The sequence below is a fragment of the Fopius arisanus genome, unplaced genomic scaffold (assembly GCF_000806365.1).
Source record: "Fopius arisanus strain USDA-PBARC FA_bdor unplaced genomic scaffold, ASM80636v1 scaffold00096, whole genome shotgun sequence".
NCBI lineage: Eukaryota > Metazoa > Arthropoda > Insecta > Hymenoptera > Braconidae > Fopius > Fopius arisanus.
In genome coordinates, this window is record NW_011887835.1 from 286,997 (window position 1) to 297,370 (window position 10,374).

Below are 10,374 nucleotides of genomic sequence, written 5' to 3' on the forward strand. Positions count from 1 at the left end.
TCAGGTAACAGTGACTCCCAGGGTGGCAATCAATCGACGAGCAGGCCAGTTTTCCAGGATGGAATGGGCCCTAATGACATCGGTCAAGCTTACAAAACGTACAATCAACGTGGACAATCGAATTACACGTACATGGATCGTCTGGCAGAGCAGGCGAATGTCGCCGAGGCCGAGGATTGTGACGTTAATTCCGGAATTCATGGCAACTGGACTATTGAAAATGCTAAATCAAAGTTACATCAATTTATGCAAACAAATAAGATTAATGCGGATTATAAATACACCCCAGTTGGTCCTGATCACACAAGGTATGCCTCAATCACGCGGTTGGCCATCGATAAATTTTAGTTTTATCGAATTGTTATCACCTGAAGACAGCTTTGGAGTACACATGGAATAATGAGAGTATTTTCAAGCAATCAAAACTTTCATTGATGTTATTCACGTCGATGTTAGTTTTGGTGATGGCTCGATCCCATGACTGTGATTTGTGTGCTCCAAAGCCGTCTTGTGGATACTCAATCATGAGATGGTGAGTTTTTTATTGTTGAATTTCACATTTATCGTTCGCTTTGTTTATTTGCGTAATTAATAATACACTAATACGTATTAATAATAGCATTTCATACTATAATTGATACATGAGTTAATTTCATACATTATTTAGAATTATTTTCTGCTCCTTGTTGTCTTTATTATTAAAAATTTGAATAATAATAACGATGAAAATTAATATGAATTTTTTATTGGGTAGGAGTTTCATGGCGGAAATGACGATTTATGTCAAACAATTGGGGAGAAGTAAGTATTTTCGGCATTGGGGGGAATGAAATTTTTATCTGTGAATCGATTATTTTTATTCGTTTCTTTAGATGTCACAGGACGTGAGACTGGGTCCAACAAGCAGACAGCTTCCAAGAGCTGTGCTCTGTCACTGGTTCGTCAATTGTATCATTTTGGAGTGATTGAGGCATTCACTGGGACACTGAAGAAGAATAAGGATGCGGAGCAGCTGAAGCCCTATCCCGTGAAGATATCCCCTGAACTCGAGGAGCAAATTCACGACGTGCTAGCAGCCCTGGAGATTCATCCGATTCAAGTCAACACAAAACCTTCAGTTGTAAATTTGCATTTTTAATCTCACCAGAAAAATTCTCAGCAGTAAAAAAATTCACCGAGTGATTACACAATTTTTCAGGCGGATGGAAAAACAGAGGCGATCACCGGAGGTCTCTCCCTCCTGACAGACCGTGTCTTGGAGGATTTTATCTCGTCAATTCCCCAGACAGCAGGTGTTGTTAGCTGGTCTCCACCGCAGCAGAATTGGAATCCCTGGGTGGGCTGCAACATCGACGAGGGTCCCCTGGCGACGATGTCCCTGGACAAGCTGTCGACAGACATGATGGAAGAACGACGTGAGCGTATGCAAGGAAATAATCAGCTACAGCAGAGCATTCGAGATCGAGAGAGTCTCCCAGTCTTCAACATGAGGAATCAGATAATGAACGCGATTAATGACAATCCAGTGATCATCATCAGAGGCAATACTGGTTGTGGCAAGACAACTCAGGTGTGTCAATTTATCCTGGATGATTACATAGCCTCCGGCCAGGGTGGATACGCCAGTATTGTGGTGACCCAGCCTCGAAGAATATCAGCTGTTTCAGTCTCTGATCGAGTGGCAGTGGAGCGTTGCGAACCTCTGGGACAATCTGTCGGTTATTCCGTTCGTTTTGAGTCCTGTTTACCTCGTCCCTACGGCAGCATAATGTTCTGCACCGTTGGTGTACTCCTCAGGAAACTGGAGCAAGGACTTCGCGGTGTCTCCCACGTTATTGTCGATGAAATCCACGAGCGAGACGTGAATTCCGACTTCATTATGGTCCTCCTACGAGACATGATCCACGTCTACCCAGATCTTCGGGTCATCCTCATGTCAGCAACAATCGATACGACATTATTCAGTGATTATTTCAATAAGTGTCCAGTAATCGAGATCCCAGGGCGTTCCTTTCCTGTTCAGAAGTACTACCTCGAGGATTGTATTCAGCTCACTACCTTCGTACCACCTATGGACACGAAAAAAAGAAAGAATCGAGAGTCTGAGGACGTGGACAACGAGCCCGAGGAGAACCTCAACAAAATCATCGACAAGAATTATTCAGAGTCCACCAGGAATTCCATGTCGCAGCTCTCGGAGAAGGAGATTTCCTTCGAGCTGATAGAATCCCTCCTGGAGTATATCAGAAAACAGGGAATCCCTGGGGCTGTTCTCATATTCCTCCCCGGGTGGAACATGATATTTGCTCTTATGAAGCATCTCCAGCAGCATCCACTCTTCGGTGGCTCTCAGTACCTCATCCTTCCTCTCCACTCACAATTACCCAGAGAGGATCAACGAATGGTTTTTGATTCAGTACCACCTGACGTCACCAAGGTCATCCTCTCGACGAACATCGCCGAGACATCGATCACAATCAATGATATTGTCTACGTAATCGACTCGTGCAAAGCCAAGATGAAGCTCTTCACGTCCCACAACAACATGACTAATTATGCCACCGTCTGGGCGAGTAAAACTAACCTGGAGCAGAGGATGGGACGAGCTGGAAGGGTGCGTCCTGGATTTTGCTTCCACCTGTGCTCCAAGGCGAGATTTGACAGAATGGAGAACCACATGACCCCAGAGATATTCAGAACTCCTCTTCACGAATTAGCACTGAGCATAAAGCTCCTGAGACTTGGTAACATCAGTAAATTCTTGTCAAAAGCTATTGAGCCGCCGCCAATCGATGCTGTCATCGAGGCTGAGGTTTTACTGCGGGAGATGAAGTGTCTGGACAAGAATGACGAGCTGACACCCCTGGGAAAGATCCTAGCAAGACTGCCAATTGAACCCAGACTGGGAAAAATGATGATCCTTGGTTGTATGTTCAGGGTTGGCGATGCACTGTCAACAATGGCTGCCAACAGCACGACCTTCCCCGAGGTCTACAACATGGGACCAGATATGAGACGTCTGTCGATGCAGCAGAAATTGTTCGCTGGTGCTAGATACAGCGATCATGTTGCCATGCTTCATGCTTTTCAAGCTTGGGAAGAGGCTCGTGCTGGTGGTGAATACGCTGAGCAGACGTTCTGTGGTACCAAGGGATTGAGTCTGCCAACTCTGCGTGTCACGTGGGAGGCGAAGAATCAACTTCAGGGATTACTCAAGGCTGCTGGCTTTCCTGAGGAGACACTGTGCCCTACACCACTTAATTATCAGGCTGGGGCTGATGTAAGACTCGACACCATCACAGCTTTACTCTGCATGGGACTCTATCCCAATGTATGTTATCACAAGGAGAAGAGAAAAGTCCTCACCACTGAGTCCAAAGCTGCACTCATTCACAAGACATCTGTCAACTGCAGCAATTATGATCAGACCTTTCCCTATCCCTTTTTCGTCTTTGGAGAGAAAATAAGGACTAGAACAGTCTCCTGCAAGCAGACTACTCTTGTCTCTCCCATTCATCTACTTCTCTTCGGCTCCAGAAAGGTCGAGTTTATCGATGGTTTTGTCAGGCTCGACAACTGGATTAATTTGGAGATGAATCCTGAACAGGCAGCAGCCATTGTTGCACTGAGGCCTGCACTCGAGGGGCTCGTTGTCAGAGCTGCCAAGGATCCTGAGACCATTCTTGAGCTCAGTCCCGTCCAGGAGAAGGTGCTCGCTGTGATCAGGGGACTCTGTGGAATGAATGCTGGACGACACGAGATGGAACTCATCACTGGAGGTGGTTTTGTCTCCAGGAGACCACCCAGGGAACATGTCACAGGGTTTACTGGTAATTGGGGGAGTGGATTCGGTGGGGGGAGTGGTGGATTCCGTGGTGAAACTTCCCCCAAGTTTATGAAAGGGAATTGGGGCGTTAGGGGTGGCTTCAGAGGGGGGTTTAGAGGGGGGTATGGAATGGGAGGTGGTGGAAGTGGCGGTGCAAGACCTCCGGGGGGATATTACCAAAGGTATTGATGGATAGTTGATGATAAAATCATTTTTGGAAGTAATTTCATCAACAAATGAGAGGAAAATTGGAAACGAAGAGAATAAATATATATTTCATTAATTTCGATTAAATAATTGGAGGAATTAATTGTATCGATTGTAATCGTGATCAATAAATATTTGTCAATGAATTTAAACGCAGCTCTGCATTCATTTTGTTTAGCAATTATTTATTACAAAAATCATAAAGTTTATATGAACAGTATTCCCTTAGTCCTTCGTATGTACGAAAAATTTAACACTTACAAACTAGTGTACGTACAATGTATAATTGCATTGATTTACCTTTAATTTCGTGAGTTTATTTTGCGATCGATGTTTGCACAATCAGAATTTTCCATCGATCAATTGAAAATTCTGGAAAAATTCTGGAAGCATCAGGTCGATGATGGATATGACCGTGAGTATGGCCAGTAAGAGGATTGCGTAGGTCTCGGGCCCAGTGAGGGCCCGGGAATTGGAGGATTGTCAGCTGTTGCAGGTACACACAGATGATGATGAGAGGTACATGAACCTCGAAGTCCTGTCGATGATTCAATAGTTATTCCAGCCTGCGCCTGGCAAGCTAACATCAACCCGTGAAAATCGAATTTGTAAGCGTAACGTTTGCCATGGACTTTCGTCATTATATTTTTGTCGTAATAATATCTGTAAAATACATTTTCTTCATCAATCTTACGATTTATATCAAATATAACAATAATAATAATAATAATATCAATAATATCAATAAATTACAATCAATACAACATTATCATTAAATTATTATTATTACTATTATTAATATTATTATTATTATAAAATTATTATTCTAAAGAATGAAAATAATGTGAGCATAAAAAAAAAATTCAAAAGAAACGAATAGTGTAAAAAAAAAATGCCCAATGCCTTAATCCAGGAGATGAACCTCTTGACTCACCTGAGAGCTCTGGAGAGTTTATCATAATTCATATTTGGTTTGCTCTTTCGTTCACCCCATCTGCGTGCAACCTCATCAGGATCAGTGAGCTTGAATTCACCATTGGTACCCTCCCAAGCAATACAACCTGAATTTGACGAATCAGAGAGTAGCTCGAGGAGGAATTGCCACAGCTGTACTTGTCCTCCACCGACCGCCCCCGAGTTACCGCCACCGCTGGATGAGCCAATCAGGGTACAGCTGCGCTGGAGGAGGCTGAACCTTTCTGTTTTGTTTTTTTTTTTTTCATGAGGACAGACAACGGGAAATATACAGATGATATGGTGTAATTTAGGGGTGACTGTCAAACTTTTGGTGGATTGAATAAAAAATAAAAATATATGCGGTATATAATGTTTATGATATATTGTATTTTTTGGATTAAATATTTCGCGACTACATTATTAAGATTATATTGGAATTATATCGTTGATTATATCATTTAAAAATATATTATTGTTATGAATTATTAATATATATAATATATTAATAATTATAAATATATCAGATTAATTTATCAAATTAATTGAGGGATCAATAGATTTATTTATTTATCACATATTTTTTATGTACCATTTGTAACCGATCAAAACACGCGATAATCACCGGAAAAATAGATTCAGCTGATAAATCTCTTAACAGATTGAGACACAAACAAATGTCCGATTTTGACAATCACCTGGACAAAAAAAAATACAATAGAGACCGCCCAATTTGCCGCCTGCGGTGTTCCAAAGTAATCGACCACCCAGTTATATAATAAATTCATTGGTTTCCCGGAATCCACGAGTTATCGAGATAAAACATGGAATGACAAAGTCACACCGACAAAAAACAAATTTCATTTCCAACTTGATTTAACGGTTTCTCTTTAGAAACTGTGAGTTGACAAAAAAAAAAGTGAATGAAAGAGTTCATCAGTTGATGCCGATCAGATCGAAGAATTTCCGATTCTCACGTCTTGTGTGGCGCCAATAATGATATATTATTATTATTGATATTATTATATTAATTAATTGGAGGCATCACTGAAATCATTCCACAAATCTCGACGCACACAGGAACAATAAATATTATATATCAATATTAATTTATTATTATAGCATATTGTGAATGATTTGATTTTTTTTCTTTGAGAGACTTCCGCGAATTTTTTCCATGGCGTTTAAAAATCGAGGGACGGTTTTATTTATTGTTATTAGGAATCATTGGGGGTGGAGTATTGAATTGTTTATTGTATACCGTTATAAAAAATTGCGGCTGTCGGATGAAATCTTGTTTCCGGCTGATGTAAATGCAAAGGGTGAGTTTGAATTCTCCACATAACGCGCCAATGACAATTTTATTGTAATTCGATAATTGTCTCCCGCATTTTAACAATTTTTTTACACTTCACTCGCATTTTAATTACTGGGGAGTTTGTTGGTGTTTTTATTGGATAATTGAGGGGAAAATTGAACTGCATTTGATGCGCATTGGCCGGTGGACAGAGAGAATCTGGCAAACCTTTCGTCCCAGAGATTTCAGCCCTTATCTACCTCCCCCTCTACTTTCCCCGGGGTGGAGAACCACCCCCAAGACTCATCCCCATTTCTCCCTCTCAATCTTCCCCGATAATTTTTTAACTAACAATTGCATCTCCAATTGTTGCATTTAAAAGACTCACGCCCCCACAATGAAAAAATAAAAAATTCTCATTTCGTTATTCTGTTGACGAATTTTCAACAAGAGATTGTTATTTAAATATTTCATTGCAAATGTTTTAATATTTCAGTAACAAACATGATTCAAATATTCTAATCCTGAAAACTCGGGGCTTAAATTATTTTTTTTTATCATTTTTCAGACGATCGGAAAATTTGATCGCGTGAACGACAATACCTTCAATAAAATTATTATTAACAAATACTATTATACATTGTCATTGAGAATAATTATTTTAATTTATCTATTTACGTGGATATCCCATGGATTTAAACTTGTGTTATGATTCGTGAGACAAGTTCTCCTGATTCTGTTTTGACGTGTGACTTTTATATCGTCGTGGTAGCGAAATTGGCTAACGCGTCAGGATGAAAATTCAGTGCGGTTTTGCGATATCTGTTTTAGCTTTCTAAAGCCCTTTTTCTCCAAGCGAATAGCTCAAAGCAACTTGTGAGGCCCAGAATCGCGGACCGATAACTGAAGCAGATTTCTGAAGATCTCGGTTCAAATCCGAGTCACGACAATTTTTTTTTCTGATTCCATTTAGTACGCCTTCGAAAAATATTCATTACTCCCTGCTGCTTCTATCCGCAATACAATAATAATAACAACAGCAATAATAATAACAACAGCAATAACAAAAAGACAGCAATAAAAAAAAATTACTTTAAATAATCGAATGATAATTTTATGCCTCAATATATTCGGAGATAAAATTCAATTGTATTATTACGTATTTATTTATATTTCATTCATTTAAAAAGATGATCGATTGATAGTTTTGGGGGTGGATATATCCCGGGGTGAATGTTCATCTGAAAAACAATATAACCGCCCCCCGCAGTGAGATTACCCACCCCTAGGTCAGATTTTCGCCGTTGGTGCAGAGGTGAAAATGGCAGCCATGTCTTCGGTATATGTACTTTATATATATATATCAACCCCCGGCTGCAAGACACTATATAACAGGGCTCTTCACCCTAAACACTCGATGGTTTATTCATGAGGGATTTCTCGTGATAACACACTCATTCCTTTAATAAACGACGAGAGGCCACACCGGCGAGTATAAACCCACATGTATTATTCAATCCATTCGATAGTTTATAATTATATCGATATAATTATTGGGTAATTGTATTAATTTTAATTATAATTTTTGATGAATTTTTTTGGAGTACGTCGGTTTATTTATTTGGGAATCGCCAATCCGTGTAAAATATATTGAATATATTAAATATTCAATATTTTTTGAATTATTATATATTTAAAATAGTTTAATGACGCGTTATATATTTTAATTATATATAATTAATAATGGCAGATTTTTGACGTTCAATTGGAAAGTCGGGGGAATTTTTTTGAGGAGAAAATTTAACAGAAAGAAATGAAAGGTAAAGATTTTCGGACGCAATCTTTTTATCGTTAATAGATCGGAGTCGATCGCCATTGACCGGATATACCCTAGATAAAGCCGAATGTAATGGGAATAAAAAGTTGGGGTCCAGGAACTTAAACGTCTGGTGGCAAGTGTTGAATGCTCCCTGGGGAGCTGTTAGCCTTTTCCGGTCACTTTCGCACCCTTAATTCATGGGTATATACGTATATACGTGGGTATGTGAGGAAAAATCCCATGTAATCCTCTGTCATTCGAATTTACGGGGGAAAATCTATTATTCCTGGTGTACACTGAGATTATCGAGGATTGCATCGACTATTTCATGATTTCCCGGGGATTTTATCAAGTTGGAAATATTTATTTTCTATTATTTATTTATTTTACATCAATTACTCAATTTGTGGATTAAATGAATTTAAATTATTTGAGTAATTAGATTTGTGATTACAAATTCATTGCAAAAGGATTGAATTGAATTTGAATTTTAAATCGAACAATCGAAATTACTAAAAAATAATCGACTTTCATTTTGATATTGAAGAATTGTTTTTAAAAGTGGGAATGAAAAATTAATTAACGCTCGAATTGTGGTAAACAATAAAATTCGGTACGAACCATTATTTTGATTGTCCTCTTGGAGAAGATCCTGACAATGAATTCCAGTCGCCTGGAGGTGCAAATATCCCAGATGCCGAGCCAATATCTGACCCCCTGGAATTTTCCTCCAGGAGTCGGAGGAGATTTCAAGAAGTGCTCGACCCGTTCCCGGTAATTCGTCATGCGATGGCAGTGGATTTATCGAGAAGACGCGTCCACACCAGGACAACCAGGCCGCCACGTGGGTTGAATTCCAGTCCGACGGATCTTAAAACACAAAAAAATATCCATTAACAATTTACAAATTAACAAATAATCGAGACTAAACTGAAGAAAAAAAAATAGAATCTCTGGTGCTAAATTTAATCTCAATTAATAAATTTGAAAAATAAATTCAATTTACACAATGGCGATCAATAATAATAATTAATTAATTGAGTATGTGAATCAATACGTGATTTAATGCCAGAATTTGCGTAGTGTTTTCCTGGAAATGATGACTCACTTGTTGGTACCATAACTCGATCCTCATTATTCGCTGGATCACTGAATTCCCGATTAATCGTTTTGGATTCACTGCACTCATCACTATCGATCTCCAAATAATCACGGATATCAGGCCCATCCCCCATATTGACATCCCATTGACAGCTCCTCAGGTACTCCGGATAATCAAATAAATCACTGGAGATGATTTTAAAATCGACAAACGAATCGATTGGGGTGATGGTGCAATCATCTTGCAGCCAAGATGCTCGGGGTATTTCTTCTGGGTCTGAGCAAACACTGATGCCCTGGTAAGACCCAGAGAATACCTCCATTCCCCGATGATTCACAGACATCAGTTTCCTCACGACTCTCTCGATCGCCGCCGGATGAAAATCACGTTCAAGTGACTCGTTCACGTTTTTTTACTCCTTATTCTCGGTAACAGCTTTAAAATTCGTCATACATTTAACTGAAACATTCTTATTTACAACTTATTGATAAGGCAAAGTCCAAACGATGCGGTTGTTTAAATTATCGTGTCAATATTTATTATTATTTAATCCTATCATTTCCGAAAAATTCATTATCCATTCCCTCAATGAATTTTCAATTTCAATGATTTTATTTTCACTGCATAATTTAATGAATTATTAAATTTATCATATATATAAATTGCAAAATAAAATGAGAGAGGATATTGGAGATTGATTTTAATGATTTCGTTATGAAATTCGACATTTGAATGAGCAATTCGACATGCGCCAGTCTCTGGTCGATTCAAGAGTCGGGATTTCATTCTATTCTCAATTCCATATTTTTTTTTTCTTCTACTGAATGAGTCGATGGGAGGGGATATCTGTAGTAGATTCGAAGACGTACTTTCCCGCGCTGGTTTCAATCCCCTGTGACGTCACCCCGGGATTTTTGGGGGAATATATCCTCTCACAGACGAGTGAATGGAAAAAGCGATCCAATTGGCAGCTGGAGATGCCCCGGAATTCCAGTTCCAGGAAATCTTGCGGATGAGATGGGGGGGTGCATCGTCCAGCGCTGAATCACCGGTCCACTGGCTCCTCGCCATCTTCTAAATTTTTTTTTTTATTCTCATTTCTTCACTGATGCCTTCCACTTCGATTTATCGATCCACTGATTGAACCGATAATTACCCTAATAAATTAA

The 10,374-nt window shown here is 39.3% G+C and overlaps 2 protein-coding genes across 3 annotated transcripts; one reads left to right on the forward strand and one right to left on the reverse strand.

The window, feature by feature from the left end:
* On the forward strand, window positions 1-4,185 carry mle (maleless; the record flags this gene model as incomplete). The annotated part of the gene is given in 4 exon segments (XM_011312086.1): window positions 1-308; window positions 755-801; window positions 873-1,120; window positions 1,199-4,185. Coding segments are annotated over 4 exon segments (3,420 nt in total), but the record flags the coding sequence as incomplete, so codon positions are not given.
* A 73-nt stretch (window positions 4,186-4,258) lies between these two features.
* LOC105270866 (DNA-binding protein D-ETS-6-like) lies at window positions 4,259-10,372 on the reverse strand. Of its 2 annotated transcripts, none has more exons than XM_011312087.1 (5): window positions 10,075-10,372; window positions 9,212-9,640; window positions 8,725-8,973; window positions 4,968-5,232; window positions 4,259-4,696 (listed from the first exon to the last, which is right to left on the reverse strand). In XM_011312087.1, the coding sequence occupies exons 2-5, from the start codon at window positions 9,546-9,548 to the stop codon at window positions 4,426-4,428; spliced, it is 1,122 nt and encodes a 373-aa protein (XP_011310389.1). In that variant the 5' UTR covers window positions 9,549-9,640; window positions 10,075-10,372; the 3' UTR covers window positions 4,259-4,425. The 2 variants fall into 2 exon arrangements, with proteins under 2 accessions (XP_011310389.1, XP_011310390.1); XM_011312088.1 differs by having other exon boundaries at window positions 9,212-9,674.
* Window positions 10,373-10,374: the final 2 nt, after the last annotated feature.

Coding starts and splice junctions, on each gene's coding strand:
- LOC105270866 (XM_011312087.1), bottom strand. CDS start 9,548: ATGTCTGTGAATCATCGGGGAATGGAGGTATTCTCTGGGTCTTACCAG. Junction 8,974..9,211: donor TCGAGTTATGGTACCAACAA/GTGAGTCATCAT, acceptor TTGTGTTTTAAG/ATCCGTCGGACTGGAATTCA. Junction 4,697..4,967: donor AAACTCTCCAGAGCTCTCAG/GTGAGTCAAGAG, acceptor TGTATTTTACAG/ATATTATTACGACAAAAATA.